Source organism: Pongo abelii, chromosome 21, assembly GCF_028885655.2.
Source record: "Pongo abelii isolate AG06213 chromosome 21, NHGRI_mPonAbe1-v2.0_pri, whole genome shotgun sequence".
NCBI classification, from domain to species: Eukaryota; Metazoa; Chordata; class Mammalia; order Primates; family Hominidae; genus Pongo; species Pongo abelii.
This window is the reverse complement of record NC_072006.2, coordinates 41,166,733-41,187,121: the sequence shown is the minus strand read 5'-3', so window position 1 is coordinate 41,187,121 and position 20,389 is coordinate 41,166,733. Positions and strand designations below refer to the sequence as shown.

The 20,389-nt window shown below is 43.3% G+C and overlaps 1 protein-coding gene across 1 annotated transcript in view; it reads left to right on the top strand.

The window, feature by feature from the left end:
* RBL1 (RB transcriptional corepressor like 1) overlaps window positions 1-19,038 on the top strand; it is a 92,893-nt gene extending 73,855 nt beyond the window's left edge. The window contains exons 19-22 of the mRNA XM_002830276.6: window positions 950-1,040; window positions 10,067-10,215; window positions 14,202-14,366; window positions 16,587-19,038. Coding sequence (XP_002830322.2) covers window positions 950-1,040; window positions 10,067-10,215; window positions 14,202-14,366; window positions 16,587-16,757 — 576 coding nt within the window. The 3' untranslated portion in view covers window positions 16,758-19,038. The remainder of the gene's footprint in view (window positions 1-949; window positions 1,041-10,066; window positions 10,216-14,201; window positions 14,367-16,586) is intronic.
* The last annotated feature ends 1,351 nt before the right edge of the window (window positions 19,039-20,389 follow it).

Here is a 20,389-nt window from a genome sequence, read left to right as displayed (position 1 = left end):
GCAGGGAAGGGAAAAGATTTTCATGTGGCCATCTGAAAGGAGATGGGAATGGGCTGGGGGCAGAAAAACAAGCTGCATTAAGAACAAATGACTCTTGTCCAGGCACAGTGGCTCACGCCTGTAATCCCACCAGTTAAGGAGGCCAAGGCAGGCAGATCGCCTGAGCCCAGGAGGTCAAGGCTACAGTGAGCCATGATTGTGCCACTGCACTCCAGTCTGAGCCATGGAGTGAGACCCTGTCTCTAAAAAAAAAAGAAAAGAAAAAAGAGACCAATTGATTGTTGTGTAAGGAATTAAAAAGGAGGAGGAATTAATTCAGGTCTTTTGTTTTTTGTTTGTTTGTTTGTTTTATTTTGTTTTGTATTTGAGACAGAGTCTTGCTCTGTTGTCCAGGCTGGAGTGCAGTGGTGCGATCTCAGCTCAATGCAACCTCCACCCACTGAGTTCAAGCAGTTCTCCTGCCTCAGCCTCCCTAGTAGCTGGAATTACAAGTGTGCGCTATCACGCCCAGATAATTTTTGTATTTTTAGTAGCAACAGGCTTTCACCATGTTGGCCAGGCTGGTCTTGAACGCCTGGCCTCAAGTGATCCGCCCGCCTCAGCCTCCCAAAGTGCTAGGATTACAGGTGTGAGCCACCGCACCTGACTAAATTCAGGTCTTTAAAGTTGCTTTTTTTTTAGTAAAACCTGATCATCAGTCTTTAGTTGCTATTTCTTCTATTTTATAAACTAAGCCCATCTTAGATGGTAGGCTCTTCTCCAGTATCCCCTCTTTTATGGTGTGTGTTATAATCTATACTTAGTAGAGCTAATAACATTTTACCCTTGAGTATCACTTATACAGACAAATAGTTTTTAATTGGTTTGATATTTTGCTCTTCTCACTTTGATTTTGTTTAACCTGTACCTCTGTGACTGAGCAGTCCTTTTTTTCCCCTCTGGCGTGTAGGTATATAGAAGTGTTCTGCTGAAAAGTATTCCAAGAGAAGTTGTGGCATATAATAAAAATATAAATGATGACTTTGAAATGATAGATTGTGGTAAGTTATCCTATTTAACATACTATATGTAAAACACCTTGGATCACACTGTACATAATACAGTGGGTGTCAGACAACGTGGAAATGTGAATCATAAGGAGGTGAGGTGGACAATGCACACGTTTTGAAAACAAATAAGTTTGAGATTAGAATGTGCTGGTATAGTTTATTGAAACCATTAATTTGTCCCCTGTTAATTGTGTTTTGGAAGAAGTTTTCTAGTCTACTTATACATGTTAAACACGTAAAAGAGACTTAATAAAATTCTAAAATCTGAATGACAGGGAAAAACAAGGTAGCTGACAGTAATCTTCCCAAGGAGTCTGTTAAGAAAATGTCCTGGCTGGGCACGGTGGCTCACGCCTGTAATTCCAGTACTTTGGGAGGCCAAGGTGGGTGGATCACGAGGTCAAGAGATAGAAGCCATCCTGGCCAACATGGTGAAACCCCATCTCTACTTAAAAAAAAATACAAAAATTAGCTAGGCGTGGTGGTATGCGCCTGTAGTCCCAGCCACTCAGGAGCCTGAGGCAGGAGAATCATTTGAACCCGGGAGGCGGAGGTTGCAGTGAGCTGAGATCACGCCACTGCACTCCAGCCTGGTGGCAAAGTGAGACTCTGACAGACACACACACACACACACACACGAACATGTCCTGTTCATATAAGTATTATTTATAGGTAATTCTGCTACCACAGGCAAGACTGCACCCTCTTGCCACCATCATGCTAAGACTTCAGGCACTAGTAATCTTTTTTTTTTCAAAGAAAGGAAAATCAAATGGTTAGTATTCATACACCTCTTCTGCCTACCTCCTTTCCCTTGTCTCATCTTTCCATGTATTTAAGGTGTATGTAATATATACATGTGTATATACTATGATTTTTTTTTTTTTTTTTGACATAGGGTTTTGTTCTGTCATCTACACTGAAGTGCAGTGGTATGATCATGACTCACTGCAGCATGGACATTCCAGGCTCAAGCAATCCTTCCACCTCAGCCTCCTGAGTAGCTGGAACTACAGGCATGCACCATCACCCTGGCTAATTTTTATATTTTTTGTAGAGACGGGATTTTGCCATGTTTGCTCAGGCTGGTCTTGAAATCGTGAGCTCAAGTGATCCGCCCACCTTGGCCTCCCAAAGTACTAGGATTACAGGCATGAGCCACTGTGCTAAGCCTAGGTACTGTGATTTCTTTAATGCCACAGTGTGAGACATTTAGGTCATTTCTCCTTTTCTTGTCTTGTCTTGTCTTGTCTCGTCTCGTCTTCTCCTCTCCTTTCCTCTCCTCTCCCCTCTCCTCTCCTCTCTTCTTCCCATCCCCATCCCCCTCCCTCCCCTCCCCTGCCCTGCTTTCTCTTTTATTTTTTCTTTTCTTTTCTTTTCTGACACAGGATCTTACTCTGTTACCCAGACAGGAATGCAGTGGCACAATCATGGCTCACTGCAGCCCTGACCTCCGGTGTTCCTTCCATCTCAGTCTTGCTGCCACACTCAACTAATTTTTTGTAGAGGTGGGATTTTGCCATGTTGCCCAGGCTGGTCTCCAACTCCTGGGCTCAAGCAGTCTCCCTACCATGGCCTCCCAAAGTGCTGGGATGACAGGTGTAAGCCACCATGCCTGGTCAGATTGCTTCTAATTATGCACAGCTCTGTGATGAGCATCATTTGTAGCTTAATCTTCAGGCCGCATCCTTAGGATAAATTCTTAAGAGAAAATCTGATGAATTAAAACAAATTTTTAAATTATAAAAATATCCATAATCATTATGGTGTCCACTGGAATATAAACTTTTAAGATTTCATTCACCAAAAAGATCTTTTAATAATGTCCTAGAATCTGACTCCATTTGAGGATAATAGGCCAAACTCAATTCTTTTTACATAAGTGTATTATTCTGGAGCCTTTTCAAGGCAATGAGGAGTATATAAGACAGTAACCCTGGCCGGGTGCGGTGGCTCACACCTGTAATCCCAGCACTTTGGGAGGCCAAGGTGGATGGATCATCTGAGGTCAGGAGTTCGAGACCAGCCTGGCCAACATGGCAAAAACTTGTCTCTACTAAAAATACAAAAATTAGCTGGGCATGGTGGTGAGCACCTGTAATCCCAGCTGCTTAGGAGGCTGAGGCACAAGAATTGTTTGAACCCAGGAGGCGGAGGTTGCAGTGAGCCAAGATCACACCACTGCACTCCAGCCTGGGTGACAGGGTGAGACTCCATCTCAAGAAAAAAAAAAAAAAAAAAAAAAAACGCCAGGCACAGTGGCTCACGCCTGTAATCCTAGTACTTTGGGAGGCCGAGGCAGGTGGATCACAAGGTCAGGAGTTCAAGACCAGCCTGGCCAAGATGGTGAAACCCGTCTCTACTAAAACTACAAAAATTAGCCAGGCGCAGTGGCAGACACCTGTAATCCCAGCTACTCAGGAGGCTGAGGCAGGAGAATCGCTGGAACTCAGGCAGCAGAGGTTGCAGTGAGCCAAGACCCCGCCACTGCACTCCAGTCTGGGCAACAGAGCGAGACTCTATCTCAAAAAAAGAAACAAGGCCGGGCGCGGTGGCTCACGCCTGTAATCCCAGCGCTTTGGGAGGCCGAGGCGGGTGGATCATGGAGTCAGGAGATCGAGACCATCCTGGCTAACACGGTGAAACCCCGTCTCCACTAAAAATACAAAAAATTCTCCGGGCGTGGTGGTGGGCGCCTGTAGTCCCAGCTACTCCGGAGGCTGAGGCAGGAGAATGGCGTGAGCCCGGTGGGTGGAGCTTGCAGTGAGCGGAGATCACGCCGCTGCACTCCAGCCTGGGCAACAGAGCAAGACTCCGTCTGAAAAAAAACAACAACAACAAAAAAAGCCATTTTCTATATTTGTTGTACATGTTGTTTACCTATCCAGGGTGGTTTTTCTGTTCCTACAAAACCAGACATCAGAGGTTAGCTAGAAAGCTGTGGATCCCTTGTCTGTTTTGTGTTTTTTCTATGAGAAACTGTTAGCAAGTATCTGAGCTACAAGAGCAGTGAAGTTCTAGAGAGTAGAAGTAAGCAAAAGATAATAGATGATATCGTTTTCTGTTTTGTTTTCTTTTTGATAAGTATCTGCCAAAGAAACTTGAGGTGACTGAGAGTTCGCCACTTCCTGTATATATCGGTTTCAGATCAAATTCTGCTACACAATATCTTTCCTTCTTTTTTTTTTTTTGAGATACAGTCTCACTCTTGTCACCCAGGCTGGAGTGCAATGGTGCGATCTCGGCTCACTGCAACCTCCGCCTCCCAGGTTCAAGTGATTCTCCTGCCTCAGCCTCCCAAGTAGCTGGGATTACAGGCACCTGCCACCACGCCCAGCTAATGTTTGTATTTTTAGTAGAGACGGGGTTTTGCCATGTTGGCCAGGCTGGTCTTGAACTCCTGATCTCAGGGTGTTCCGCCCGCCTTGGCCTCCCAAAGTGCTGAGATTACAGGTGTCAGCCACTGCACCTGACCTTTTGTTTGTTTGTTTGTTTTGAGACCATGTCTTGCTCTGTCACCCAGGCTGGAGTACAGTGGCACAGTCACAGCTCTGCAGGCTTGACCTCCCAGGCCCAAGTGATTCTCGGCTCAGCCACGGCCTGGCTAATTTTTATATTGTTTTGTAGAGATGGGGTTTCACCATGTTGCCAAGGCCAGTCTTGAACTCCTGGGTTCAAGTGATCCATCTGCCTTGGCCTCCCAAAGTGCTGGGATTACAGGCATGAGTCACCGCACTCTGCCTTACATATGGTTATTAACTAGATATGTTTATTAGCAAGTAAGCAAACAACCATTGTTACAGATCCTGTACAGTGTTGGTGGCACAGGGCAGGGAGAATATCCAGTGATAATGAACTCAGGAATTCTGGCACTCAAAAAGAGAGAGTACAGTGGCTTACGTCTATAATCCCAGCATTTTAGGAGGCCAAGCCAGGAGGGTGGCTTGAACCCAGGAGTTCAAGACCATTGTGGGTAACATAGTGAGAGCCTATTGCTACAAGAAATTTTTAAAAATAGCCACACATGGTGGTGGGCTTCTGTAGTCCAAGCTACTTAGGAGGCTGAATTGGGAGGTTGGCTTGAGCCCAGGATGTCAAGGCTGCAATGAGCCATGATCTTGCCATTGTACTCCAGATAGAGCAAGACCCTGTCTCAAAAAAAAAAAGAGAGAGAGAGAGAGAGAGAAAATTATGTAGGAGGATATGCAATCAGACAAGTCTATATTCAGATAAGTCACCTTCCAGTTCTTAGAGCTATGGCTAGATGCTATGACCCAGATTTGGACACACCAAAGAACACCGACTTGGGAAGAACAGTTCTGGTTCTATAAACAAATTCACTATGGGTTGTAAAATAATTACTGTTTAAAAAGCACACACACAATTTATATATCCTATGCAGTAAGTTCATATATCTCAGTTCTATGTCTGACTACCACCCGTAGAAAAGATTTGCTCAAGAACAGGTGCCAAGATTTCAGATGCAGGATTCAGTCAACCTGAAGGCTAGCATCAAGCAAATACCGTGGATCAGAATTCAGGGCTGGACACAGGACTTCTCAGAGCTTTTAGCTTTAACGTTATTATCCCTTGGAGTAAAGTCGAGAGACTTCACTGGATCTTTCATCCCTTTCATGGCTATTGAGGGTAGTGTCTCAAATATTTTAACCAATCTGCTTATCTTAAATACTTTCTATTTCCTGAACATGAGCTCATTTTTAGCATTAGTAACACTTAATAAACATCCACTATTTTCATCAGTAAAAACCCATTTCTGGCTGTACATGGTGGCTCACACCTGTAATCCCAGCACTTTGGGAGACCGAGGCAGGCAGATCACTTGAGGTCAGTAGTTTGAGACCAGTCTTGCCGACATGGTGAAACCCCATCTTTACTAAAAATACAAAAATTAGCCAGACATGGTGGTGAGCACTTGTAATCCCTGCCACTTCGGAGGCTGAGGCAGGAGAATTGCTTGAACCCTAGGGGCTGAGGTTGCAGTGAGCTGAGATTGTGCCACTGCACTCCAGCCTAGGCAACAGAGCAAGACTCTTTCTCAAAAAAAAAAAAAATTCTGACCTTGAGTATGTTAATGAGCAAAGCATTAGTCATTGATTGAGATATGCCTAACAGAAACTGTTGGAGTGGAGAATGAATTTCCTGATTAAAACACCAGCTCACTCCTCATGGGCTATGAATTCTTCAATGTCATGTTAGCAGACCACTCCAGAGTGGCAGTCTTGATTAGAATACTAGTGAGACCCAGGTTATAGCTTAACCTAAGTAACACAAACATACTTGTACTCAATACAAGTATGTATTGAGTATGTATACATTGAGTATGTATTAACTACAAGTATGTATTAACTACAATACACTTGTACTCAAGTGTATTGTAGTTAATTGAAAACTTTACATTACTTCCTTAGAAACTTGTTTTAAGGATTAAAAAGAATTATATTTAGGCTGGGTGTTGTGGCTCATGCCTGTAATCCCAGCACTTTGGAAGGCTGAGGCAGGAGGATCCCTTGAGCCCAGGAATTAAAAGACCAGCATGAGCAACACAGCAAGACCCCCGTCTGCAAAAAATGAAAATAAAAAATTAGCTGGGCATGGTGGCTCACACCTGTAGTCCCAACTACTTGGGAGGCTGAGGCAGGAAGATCACTTGAATCCAGGAATTTGAGATTGTAGTGCACTGTGATTGCAGCACTGCACTTCAGCCTGGGTGATAGAGCAAGATCTTGTCTCTAAAAATAAAAAAGATAACTATGTGTATATGTATGTATGTGTGGGCATATACACACACACACAGTCATATGCCATATAATGATGTTTGAGTCAGTGATGGCCCACACATACAACAGTGGTCCTATAAGATTATAGTGCTGTATTTTTACTATACCTTTTCTATGTTTAGATATATTTAGATGCACAAATACTTGCCATTGTGATACAATCGCCTGTGGTATTCAGTACAGTAACATGCTGTACAGGTTTGTAACTTAGGAGCAATATACTATACCATCCAGCCTAGATGTTTAGTTGGCCATACAATCTAGGTTTGTGTAAGTATATTCTATAGTATTCTCATGACAAAATCATTTCAACGATGCATTTCTGAGAAGATAACCCATCATTATGCAATACACAACTATGTATACATATACGCATATATATAATATTTAATACAAGGCTTGTTCATAGTAAGACCTTAGTAATAGCTATTATTTATAAGCAGTATCAAATTTATTGTATTAATGAGTATGGCTTTAGCATTAGTCACACTTAATAAACGTTCACTATTTTCATCAGTAAAAACCCATTTCTGGCCGGACATGGTGGCTCACACCTGTAATCCCAGCACTTTGGGAGACCAAGATGGGGTCTCACTGTGTTGCGCAGACTGGTCTCGAACTCTTGGGCTCAAGTGATCCTCCCACCTCAGCCTCCCAAAGCTCACAGGTGTGAGCCGCCACACCCGGCCGAGTATGTTTTTTTAAATGTCTTTTTTTTCTTTAGTTTTTTTTTAATTTTAGAGATGAGATCTTGCTCTGTTGCCCAGGCTGGAATGTAATGGGGCAATCATAGCTCACTGCAACCTTGATTTCCTGGGTTCAAGCAATCCTCTCATCTCAGCCTCCCAAGTAGCTAGGGCTAAAGGTGCATGCCACCACACCTAGTTTTTAAATTTCTTTAATTTTTAAAAAAATTTTTTATAAAGACAGGGTTTCACCACACCCAGCCTCCCAAAATTTTAAATGTTTGGTTCATTCAAGTAAAGTATAGCTCCTTACCTTATGTAAATATTAACAGCTGGAACTGGAATGATGCAGAAATATAGAGACATTATAGTCTCTGTCTCAAGAAATTTCTAATCCAAGGAGGACATTAAATAATTTTAGGCCAGGCGTGGTCGCTCATGTCTGTAATCCCAGCACTTTGGGAGGCCAAGGTGGGAGGATCACTTGAGCCCAAGAGTTAGAGGCCAGCCTAGAAAACATAGGGAGACCCTGTCTCTACAAAAAGTAAAAAAAAAATTAGCTCGGTGTGGCAGCATGCACCTGTAGTCCCAGCTGCTCAGGAGGCTGAGGCAAGAGGATCAAGAACCTTTCATAAAAACAAAACAAAAAGAAATAATTTTAATTGATCCATATAATGAGAATAACCTAGAAGAGCTGTTAACAAGCCAGTATCCTTTGAAACAGTGTTTCCCAGAGTGGTAGTATAAGTGTTTTGGGGGGTCCAGGTGCAGTGGCTCACGCCTGTAATGCCAGCACTTTGGGAGGCCAAGGCGGGTGGATCACCTGAGGTCAGGAGTTCGAGACCAGCCTGTCCAGCATGGCGAAACCCCATCTCTACTGAAAATACAAAAATTAGCCAGAAGTGGTGGCATGCTCCTGTAATCCCAGCTACCCAGGAGGCTGAGGCAGAAGAATCGCTGGATCCCAGCGGGCAGAGACTGCAGTGAGCCAAGATTGCGCCACTGCACTCCAGGCTGGGTGACAGAGCAAGACTCCATCTCAAAAAAAAAAAAAAAAGTGTTTTGGGGGAAGAGACACTATACATAAAAAATTAGGGAAGTATGGAATTAAAGTGAACATGAGAGTTATTTTTTTTCCCCAACTGCAGTACTTCTCAGAGCCTTATACTAACATGCATTTCTGAATTTCCAATATAATATACAGCATTTCCTCAACTTTATTTAACCGCATAGCTCCCCTCCCCTCCCACCCTAGTCAAGATCCTTTAGAAATAGCAGAAGTGAAAAAGACATCCAAATTAAGACTGAGATCCCCTGGGGCTGTTTGGTCTTTGAACCATGTTTGTGTTTTCTGGTTTTCCTAAGGTGAAGGCATTGCTTCTACCCATGTTCTCAATGTTTGTAGGCCAGTGTATTGAGAATGAGAGCTTTTTTCATATATATGCTAAATTCTTTTTAATTGGTAGTGGTTTTCTTAGCTCTTCTAAACACATGGTTCTTGTGTGTACAAGTAAATGATAGTTTGTAATACTCTTCCTTCCCAAAAAAATAGTAGGACAAAGTTCTGCCTGGTTTCACAAGCTATCACAGAGTTGCACCATTAAGTAGGAAACTATGTTGGGGTAAGCTGTTATTTTACAATTGAGGGTGCTCAGTAGAACCTGAACACTGGTTCCTGATCAGGGTTCCTGTTATATGTGGTACAATAAGGCTCTTAGAACACCTGTCACCTGCCATGTATTTGCAGAGAAATAAATGTAATTCATTTTGCTTCTTCCTTAACCTCTTAGGATATGCTTTACCTTTTAGAATCTTTCCACCTTTCTCAAAGACACAAGAAGAATATCTGCAGGCCTTTTAGTTATCTGAAGCTGAGGTTTGCCACTGCCTCCCATACTGTAGAACTTAGCTAAACACCAGCCCAGGGCTGTTGCCCCTCTAAGAGCCACTAGTGACAGTGAGCTCAACAGCTATGGTTGTGAAAACATTCTTAAGTGGAATCTAGAGAAAAGAGCACCACCTTCAGTTCATATGTTTGCATTTCTCTAGATTTCAATTTGACTTACAAGTAATACAGATGGGTTTCTGAACCTTCTCTGAAAATATTAATTTCTCTGCATAAAGATTTGTGGGTTTTTTTTAATATTGTAGAAAGGTAATTTAAATCACCAACTTGTATATTAAAGTATGCTTTGTGGCTGGGCATGGTGGCTTACGCCTGTAATCCCAGCACTTTGAGAGGCTGAGGCTGGCGGATCACTTGAGCCCAGGAGTTGGAAACCATCCTGGGCAACATGGCAAAACCCCGTCTCTACTAAAAATAAAAAATGGCCAAGCATGGTGGCACGTGCCTGTAGTCCCAGCTACTCAGGAGGCTGAGGTGGGAGGATCACTTGAATCCAGGAGGTCAGGGCTGCAGTGAGCCAAGATTGCACTACTGCACTCTACCCTGGGTGACAAAGTGAGACCCTGTCTCAAAAAATAAAAAATAAAAAGTATGCTTTGTATCACAACATTGCATTCTTTTTAACAGACTTGGAAGATGCTACAAAAACACCTGACTGTTCCAGTGGACCAGTGAAAGAGGAAAGAGGTGATCTTATAAAATTTTACAATACAATATATGTAGGAAGAGTGAAGTCATTTGCACTGAAATATGACTTGTCGAATCAGGACCATATGGTATGTTTTATGTTTTACTACTTTATTATTATTTGCTGTCATAGTTGGATTACTATAAGTTTATTTTGCTAGATAAATGTGTCAAAGTAAAATTACTAGCAATCAGAGCATGACTAGTAACTTAATCAGTGATTAAGGCTATGGTACAACAGAGACCAGAGGAAATCATGGGATCTGTTGCCCAGGCTAGAGTGCAGTGGCGAGATCTTGGCTCACTGCAACCTTTGCTTCCAGGCCTCAAGTGATCCTCCCACCCCAGCCTCCCGAATAGCTGGTACGACAGCCGCGTGCCACCACGCCTGGCTAATTTTTTTGTATTTTTAGTAGATATGGGGTTTCACCATGTTGGCCAGGCTGGTCTTGAACTCCTGTACTCAAGCAATCTACCCACCTCAGCCTCCTAAAGTGATGGGATTGCAGGTGTGAACCATCACACCTGGCATGAATTTTATCTATACCATGATTATGTTGCTAGAAATTCCGTATACATATGGATAAGAACTTGATGGGAACATGAATATTAAAACAACTAATTTGTGGGTTTTTTTCTTTTTTTTTTTGAGACAGAGTCTCACCCTGTCACCCAGGCTGGAGTGCAATGGTGCGATCTCAGCCCAACTGCAACCTCTGCCTCCCAGGTTCAAGTGATTCTCCTGCCTCAGCCTCCCTAGTAGCTAGGATTACAGGAGCGTGTCACCACACCTGGCTGATTTTTTGTATCTTTAGTAGAGACAGGGTTTCACCATGTTGGCCAGGCTGGTCTCGAACTCCTGACCTTGTGATCCGCCCACCTCAGCCTCCCAGAGTGCTGGGATTACAGGCATGAGCCACTGCACCCAGCAAATTTGGTAAATTTTTCTGTTGTTATATTGTGAGATTAATGTTTTTCTCAAGTTAAAGACAAAAGGGGCCAGGTGTGGTGGCTCATGCCTGTAATCTCAGCACTTTGGGAGGCCAAGGCAGGTGGATCACCAGAGGTCAGGCGTTTGAGACCAGCCTGGCCAACATGGTGAAATCCCATCTCTACCAAAAATTAGCTGGGCATGGTGGCAGGTGCCTGTAATCCCAGCTACTCAGGAGGCTGAGGCAGGAGAATCACTTGAACCCAGAAAGCGGAGGTTGCAGTGAGCAGAGATCGCGCCACTGCACTCCAGCCTGGGCGACAAGAGGGAAACTCTGTCTCAAAAAAAAAGACAAAAGAGGTCAGGCGCTGCGGCTCATGCCTGTAATCCCAGCACTTTGGGAGGCTGAGGCAGGTGGATCACCTGAGGTCAGGAGTTCGAGACCAGCCTGGCCAATGTGGTGAAACCCCATCTCTACTAAAAATACAAAAATTAGCCAGGCATGGTGGTGGGCACCCATAATCCCAGCTACTTGAGAGGCTGAGACAGGAGAATTGCTTGAACCTGAGAGGCAGAGTTGCAGTGAGCCAAGATTGAACCATTGCACTCCAGCCTGGACAACAGAGCAAGACTCCATCTCAAAAAAAAAAAAAAAAAAAAAAAGACAAAAGAAAGTAGATAGGCCTGGATCATTAATAGAGGCACCACTAAGAAATTTTTATGCAGACCCTAGTTTTGGCAGTCGCAGCAGGCCTGAGAAAGTGTTGCCAGTGTGTAAGCTGAGGTTGCTTCCCTGAAGACAAGACTTTAGCTCTAAGAGAGACCAGCCAGGCGCCTACCAAGCCTGTAATCCCAGCGCTTTGGGAAGCTAAGCCTGGAGGATTGCTTGAGCCCAGGAATTTAAGACCAGCCTAGAAACACAGGAAGACCCTGTCTCTTAAAAAAAAAAAACTAAAAATTAGCCGTGTAGTGGCTGGTACACACCTTTAGTCCCAACTACTCAGCAAGCTAAGGTAGGAGGATCGCTTGGGCCCAGGAGGTCAAGGCTGCAATGAGCCACAATCGCACCACCACACTCCAGTCTGGGCAACAGAGCAAGACCCTGCCTCAAAAAAAAAAAAGAAAAAGAAAAGAAGGCCCTAGCAGAAGCTGCAGCCAGACAGCCAATAGCTGTTTCTATGTATCTGTGTGCATCTGTAGATTTCTGTTCTTCCTCTTTTCATGGAATATGGTCTATGACTATCCTCAGAGGTCATAACTGTTCATCCTGCTCCAGTTTCACTTCCCCTCTGTCATGTGCTATACTCTGAATATCTCTACCATCTTAATTTATTTCCATTATACAGGATATTAAAGAAAAATGAAATCCTTGCTTATCCAACTTATTTCTAAATCTTTTCCATTTCCATATGAAGTCTTTCCCATTTCGTTAACAGATTTTTTTCATGTTGGAATCATCCTGCTGGCTTATAGAATTCTCTGCCTCTTTTATTCTCTCTGCTACTGCTTTGATTGTGAGGAGGTATGTGTGTAGAGAGAGATTGTTACAGCAAGTGTTAGATTGGTTACAGCAAGTGTTAGAAGATTGTCCCTACTTTTTTTTTTTTTTTTTTTTTTTTTTGAGAAGGAGTCTCGCTCTGTTGCCCAGGCTGGAGTGCAGTGGCACAATCTCGGCTCACTGCAGCCTCTGCCTCCTGGGTTCAGGTAATTCTGTGCCTCAGCCTCCTGAGTAGCTGGCATTACGGGTGCCTGCCACCATGCCCAGCTGATTTTCGTATTTTTAGTAGAGATGGAGTTTCACCATCTTGGCCAGGCTGGTCTTGAACTCCTGACCTTATGATCCACCTGCCTCGGCCTCCCAAAGTGTTGGGATTACAGGCGTGAGCCACCGCGCCTGGCCTGTCCTTACTTTTTAAGCATGAATATGAGGTTCTTATGCTCGTGGCTTAACTCCTGGTGTCTTGTCCAGAATTTTTTCTTTTCTTTTGAGACAGAGTCTCACTCTGTCACCCAGGGAGGAGTGCAGTGACATAATCTCGGCTCACTGCAACCTCTGCCCCCTGGGTTCAAACAACTGTCATGCTCAGCCTCCCGAGTGGCTGGGACTACAGGTGCACACCACCACACCTGGCTAATTTTTATATTTTTAGGAGCTACTCAGGAGGCTGAAGTGGGGTTTCGCCACATTGGCCAGGCTGGTCTCCAATTCCTGGCCTCGAGTGATCCGAGCACCTTGGCCTCCCAAAGCGCTGGGATTATAGGAGTGAGCCACTGTACCCGGCCCCAGAATTCTTTTTTTTTTTTTTTTTTTGAGGCAGAGTCTTGCTCTGTCACCCAGGATAGAGTGCAGTGGCACAATCTGGGCTCACAGCAACACCTCTGCCTCCTGGGTTCAAGCAATTCTAGTGCCTCAGCCTCCCAAATAGCTCGGATTACAGGCATGTGCCACCACGCCCAGCTAATTTTTGCATTTTTAGTGGAGACGGAGTTTCATCATGTTGGCCAAGCTGGTCTCAAACTCCTGACCTCAGGTGATCCGCCCATCTCAGCCTCCCAAAGTGCTGGCATTACAGGTGTGAGCCGCTGTGCCTGGCCAGAAATCTTAATACTAATTATAGGACTTCCTGAAAGATCCAGGAAAATAGGCCAGGCATAGTGGCTCACACCTGTAATCCCAGCACTTTGGGAGGCCAAGGTGGGTGGATCACCTGAGGTCAGGAGTTCGAGACCAGTCTGGCCAACATGGTCATCTCTATTAAAAATACAAAATTAGTTGGGCATGGTGGCACATGCCTGTAATCCCAGCTACTTGGGAGACTGAGGGAGGAGAATTGCTTGAACCTGGGAGGCAGAGGTTGCGGTGAGCCTAGATCGTGCCATCGCACTCCAGCCTGGGCAACAAAAGCAAGAGATCATCCCAAAAAAAAAAAAAAAGATCCAGGAAAATAAATTCTAGTTTATCTATTGTTGTTAAAAAAAAAAAAAGAAGTAATGGATCATTTTTTTTTTTGCTTTTCTCAACCATAAATGAGCTTTTACAGTATAACTGATTTCTAACTAGAAGATACCATAAGAATAAAAATATGGGATTCAAAAACAAAGAAAAACTTTTATCTAAAAAATTTGACTTTTGGGTTATTTTAGATGGATGCTCCGCCACTCTCTCCTTTTCCACATATTAAACAACAGCCAGGCTCACCACGCCGCATTTCCCAGCAGCACTCCATTTATATTTCCCCGCACAAGAATGGGTCAGGCCTTACACCAAGAAGCGCTCTGCTGTACAAGTTCAATGGCAGCCCTTCTAAGGTAAGGTGAATAGGCTAAAAGTTGGATTTCAGATTAACAGTCAGTAACTGTTAATCATGCCTCTTTTTTCTTTGGCCAAGTTACTACTATACTAATAAAATATGAAATGTTAACTATGGCATGTCTCCTCTCATCAAGAGCAGTATATTCAGTTTGAGGTAGTTTAATCCATTATTATTGACATGGTATTTGTGGAGTTCACTTTGAAAGTCCAGCATGTTTTCCTGTTCAAGCAAGATCTTGAGAAGGGACCAGTAAGGCAACACCTGCAAGTGGTCAGACGTGGGGGATGTCAAGTTGAAAGAAAGGCATTGGAAGTGAAAGTGCATTTGGTAGATGGCACCCAGGATAGGAAGATGTCTGAAAACACAAGCCTCCTCTTATGTACATAGACAACTCTGTGATCATCTCCATCCTTATCCTTGTTCAGTGGTGAAGATATTGTATGGACATGATTGCTGTTTTCAGATACTTCATGGACTATGAAGCAGATATGTTCAGTATGTCTCCAGAAATCAGAATCAGTACAAACTGAAAGAAATTGTAGTGGGGCAGATTATAACTCAGTCCAGATTCAGTGGCTCCTTCTTATTACTTTCCTATTCAGTTATACAGATAACTACAGAGTTCCTACTATACTTGACAAAGTTGGCTAAGATAATATACCTGACTGGACACAGTGGCTCAAGCCTGTAATCCTAGCACTTTGGGAGGCCAAGGCAGGCAGATTGCCTGAGCTCAGGAGTTCAAGACCAGCCTGGGCAACATGGCGAAACCCCGTCTCTACTAAAAATACAAAAAATTAGCCAGGCATGATGGTGCGCACCTGTAATCGCAGCTACTCTGCTCTGAAGGCTGAGGCAGGAGAATCACTTGAACCCAGGAGGCAGAGGTTGCAGTGAGCCGAGATCACCCCTTTGCATTCCAGCCTGGGCGACAGAACGAGACTCTGTCTCAAAAAAAAAAAAAAAATGTTGAAAATCATTACTCTAAGGAAGAGGATCTCAAACTGTAGGGAGCTTTAAAATCACTGGGAGGGCTTGTTAAAACAGATTAGGGCCAGGTGCGGTGGCTCACGCCTGTAATCCCAGCACTTTGGGAGGCCGAGGCAGGCAGATCACGAGATCAGGATTTCAAGACCAGCCTGGCCAACATGACGAAACCCCATCTCTAAAAATACAAAAATTAGCCAGGCATGGTGGTGGGCACCTGTAATCCCAGCTACTCAGGAGGCTGAGGCAGGAGAATCACTTGAACCCAGGAGGCAGAGTTTGCAGTGAGCCGAGATCGTGCCATTGCACTCCAGCCTAGGTGACAAGAGCAAGACTTCGTCTCAAAAAAAAAAAAAAAACAAAAAACAAGAAAACAGATAAGGCCAGGCACGGTGGCGCACACCTGTAATTCTAGCACTTTGGGAGGCCGAGGTGGGGGGATCACTTGAGGCCAGGGGTTCAAGACCAGCCTGGCCAACATGGCAAAACCCTGTCTCTACTAAAAAGACAAAAAAATAGCCAGGCATGGTGGCAAGTGCGTGTAGTCCCAGCTAGGGAGGCTGAGGCAGGAGAATAGCTTGAGCCCAGGAGGCAGAGCTGGCAGTGAGCCAAGATCATGCCCTGTACTCCAGCCTGGGCAACAGAGAGAGATCCTGTCTCAAAAAATAAAAAATTCTAGATGCTTCTGCTTCTGGTCTGGGTACTACACATCGAGAGCTACTGTTATACAGTAAATTCAGTTGTTTTGGTTTGGTTTGGTTTGGTTTTTGAGGCAGGGTCTCACTCTGTTTCCCAGGCACGATCACTGCTCACTGCAGCCTCAACCTCCCCAGGCTCAGGTGATGCTCCTTAACCTCCCGAGTAGCTGAGCCTACAGGCACAAGCCACCACACCTGGCTAATTTTTGTATTTTTTGTAGAGACCAGTTTTGCCATGTTGCCCAGACTGGTCTGAAACTCCTGGGCTCAAGAGATTGAACCATCTTGGCCTCCCAAAGTGCTGGTATTACAGGCCACCACACCTGGCCTTAAATCTAATTTTTAAACCACCTGAAAAGATTAGTTTAAGCCATCCCTTATTAGGTTGTTCTAAGTTTTAAAAAGAATCCTTATCCCAGTGTTAAGATATGGATAGAGGATAGAGCACAGGAAAAAACAATTAGCTTGGTTGTTTGCTGCCATTTCCCCTCTCTCTCTTTTACTCACACACGTTCTCTATTTCTGCACAGAGTTTGAAAGATATCAACAACATGATAAGGCAAGGTGAGCAGAGAACCAAGAAGCGAGTAATAGCCATCGATAGTGATGCAGAATCCCCTGCCAAACGCATCTGTCAAGAAAATGATGATGTTTTACTGAAACGACTACAGGATGTTGTCAGTGAAAGAGCAAATCATTAATGTTGTTCTTGTTTCTATGATAAAAGCACTTTCAGATTGTTCTGCAGAAAGTTGGAGCTCTGTCCTTCAAACCTTTTAGACCTATAGATGATAAATATCACTGGGTTATAAGAAAAAATTGCACAAAAATTATGTGCTTTTTAAAATATTTATCCAAAATGTAGTTGACAGAGATGTGTTTTGAGTTGGATTGGAAAGGAATATTTTAAGTGCCTTTTAAAAATAGTAATAGTCCGGCCAGGCGCAGTGGCTCATGCCTGTAATCCCAGGACTTTGGGAGGCCAAGGTGGGCAGATCACCGGAGGTCAGGAGTTCGAGACCAGCCTGACCAACATGGAGAAACCCCATCTCTACTAAAAATACAAAATTAGCCGTGTGTGGTGGCGCATGCCTGTAATCCCAGCTACTTGGGAGGCTGAGGCAGAATTGCTTGAACCCAGGAAGCGGAGGTTGTGGTGAGCCGAGGTTGCGCCACTGCACTCCAGCCTGGGCAACAAGAGTAAAACTCCATCTCAAAAAAATATATATATTAATAGGGATTTTTTTTTTTTAATGTTTGCTCCTTGAGTTAGTTTTCAAGATGAAATAAGGAGAAACCCCATAACTTTTTAGCTCTCTTTTAAAAATAAATGTCTCCTTATGTGTTTTGTAATATGAGGATAAATAATCTACTTTTGGTAAGCATGCTTTGAGATATTTGTATTCTCAATTTAATATTGAAAGAAGGGGTTGGTTCCCATAGTACCTGGCCAGAGGGTTATGTACCAGCCTGTCTCTGGCCCACTGTGGTAATTCCACATCCAGGTGCCACCGCCATTCAGAGTTGTCTCACCCCTTCTCATGCCTTTTCTCTCCTTGAGCTTTATAAACAGATTTGTACCTGAGCCCCAGTGCCACACTCATCCTTGCTTTCCAGCCCTAAGCCATCTCAGCCTGATGTCACAACCCAATAAATGGGGCACTTTCTTCTTTTGTAAACTATTATCATTTTGGTTTCTGTGACATTAACTTAATTATATATGATCGTATTAACTCATGTAGTTCTCAAAATAGGCAGCTGCTTCTCAAGCCAGTAAAATAAAATTCAGTTAGTTATTAAAAACTAAATTCCTATTAGTAAGGTAACACCATGATTATGTGTGATATACTGTTTTTGAGATCATAGTATCAGTCATTCTCAATTTCTAATTGAGTCCCTAAGAATATTTTAAACCTTTTAAAAACCACATAAATATCATCTCATGCCTCATAATTCTAATATATTTAATACATCAGTAAAATAGCTGCTTATTACTTCCCCCACTTTGTTCTCAGTATTGTTAGTGCATCATGAGTTTCCTGCTAGTGTTTGACCACTGGGTACTCCTGAAGATGTTTTTCAGTATTAGGGATGCTTTTCAGTACTAGGGATGCTTTTTTCAGTGCTAGGGATGCTTTCCAAAATATCACCTCTTTAACATTTGCTTTTTCTAGTGTGTGTCTGGAATCCAAAGGACATGAATAAGCCACTCATAATTAATTTTGAGAAGTTTTATCAAATGTTTATGTTTCTAACTGCAAACCTTAATTTTGGAAAGGCACAATGTTTAACTCACCTATGTTTAACCATGGCTAATTTAAAATAGTCTAAGATTTGGCTGTCACTAATTAGTATTCTCAAGAATTTCATTTTTCAGTTTTAAGAAGAAAAGGGATTTTGGTTACATTTTGCTTGTAAATGAAAATTACATCCTCATTCTTTGTGTAGTATCTACACATTGTTATAAGCCAAAAAACAAAGTCTGTCTGGAATCCTTGTACATATTTGTATGTTGCTATAATTGTTATTTTTATCTTCATTATTGTACAAAATATAAATGAGCATTTGTATATTGACTGTATAAGAAACCATGGGCCAGGTGCTGTGGCTCATGCCTGTAATCCCAACACTTTGGGAGGCCGAGGCAGGAGGATTGCTTCAGTCCAGGAGTTCAAGACTAACCTGGGCAACATAGCCCTCATCTCTACAAAAAATAAAAAAATTAGTTGGGTGTGATGGCATGTGCCTGTAGTCCCAGCTACTCAGGAGACCGACATGAGAGGATCACTTGAGGCTGGGGGATTCTGAGGCTGCAGTGAGCTGTGATTGTATCAATACACTCCATCCTAGGTGAGAGGGCAAGACCCTTTCTCAGAAAGAGAAAAAAGGAAATTCTGGACATGTTTTTATCAGTTTTCAGGACTTGGTGTCAATGTACATAAAATGGCTAATAAAAATTGGAATTGAGATTATTGAAAAAAACTCTTCTCTGTATGACTGGAAGCAGTTGCACAGCCATCTAAAATCTGTCTGTTTTAATATCTACTTTATGTCTTTAAAATTCCTAAAACTTAAAAGTTAATGTTCCTGTGGTTTCCAGGGTCTAGGGGAAAAATGAAAAATAACTGCTTAATGGATACAGAGTTTTTTTGGGGGGAGTGATGAAACTATTTTGGAACTTGATAGAGGTGGTGTAGTTGCATAACATTGTGAATTTACTAAATGCCACTGTATTGTACATTTTAAAATGGTTAATTTTGTGTTATGTAGATTTCACCTTAAATTTTTTTTTAAGTCTTAGATACTGTATTAGTCCATTTTCACACTGCTGATAAAGAAATGCCCGACCGAGACTGGGAAGAAAAAGAGGTTTAATGGACTTACAGTTCCACATGGCTGGGGAGGCCTCACAATCATGGCGAAAGGCAAGGAGGAGCAAGTCACATCTTACGTGGATGGTGGCAGGCAAAGAGAGAGCTTGTGCAGGGAAACTCTTGTTTTTTGTTTGCTTGTTTGTTTTTGAGACAGAGTCTCGCACTGTCACCAGGCTGGAGTGCAGTGGTGGGATCTTGGCTCACTGCAACCTCTGCCTCCCGGGTTCAAGTGATTCTCCTGCCTCAGCCTCCCAGGTAGCTGGGACTCAGGCACGTGCCACCACGCCCAGCTAATTTTTGTATTTTTGTAGAGATGGCGTTTCACCATGTTGGCCAGGATGGTCTTGATCTCTTGACCTCATGATCTGCCTGCCTCAGCTTCCCAAAGTGCTGGGATTACAGGCGTGAGCCACCATGCCCAGTGGAAACTCCCGTTTTTAAAAGAATCAGATCTCGTGAGACACATTCACTATCATGAGAAGAGCCCAGGAAAGACCTGACCCCATAATTCAATCACCTCCCACTGGGTTTCTCTCACAACATGTGGGAATTGTGGGAGTTACAATTCACAATGAGATTTGGGTGGGGACACAGCCAAAACATATCATTCTGCCCCTGGCCCCTCCCAAATCTCATGTCCTCAGATTTCAAAACCAATCATGCCTTCCTAACAGTCCCCCAAAGTCTTATTTTGGCATTAACTCAAACCTCCACAGTTCAACATCTCATCTGAGATAAGGCAAGTCACTTCCATCTATGAGTCTGTAAAATCAAAAGCAAGTAAGTTACTTCCTAGCTACAATAGGGGCATGGGCACTGGGTAAATACAGCCATTTCAAATGAAAAAAATTGGCCAAAACAAAGGGGCTACAGGCCCCATGCAAGTCTGAAATTGAGTGGGGCAGTCAAATCTTAAAGCTCCAAAATGACCTCTTTTGACTCCATGTTTCACATCCAGG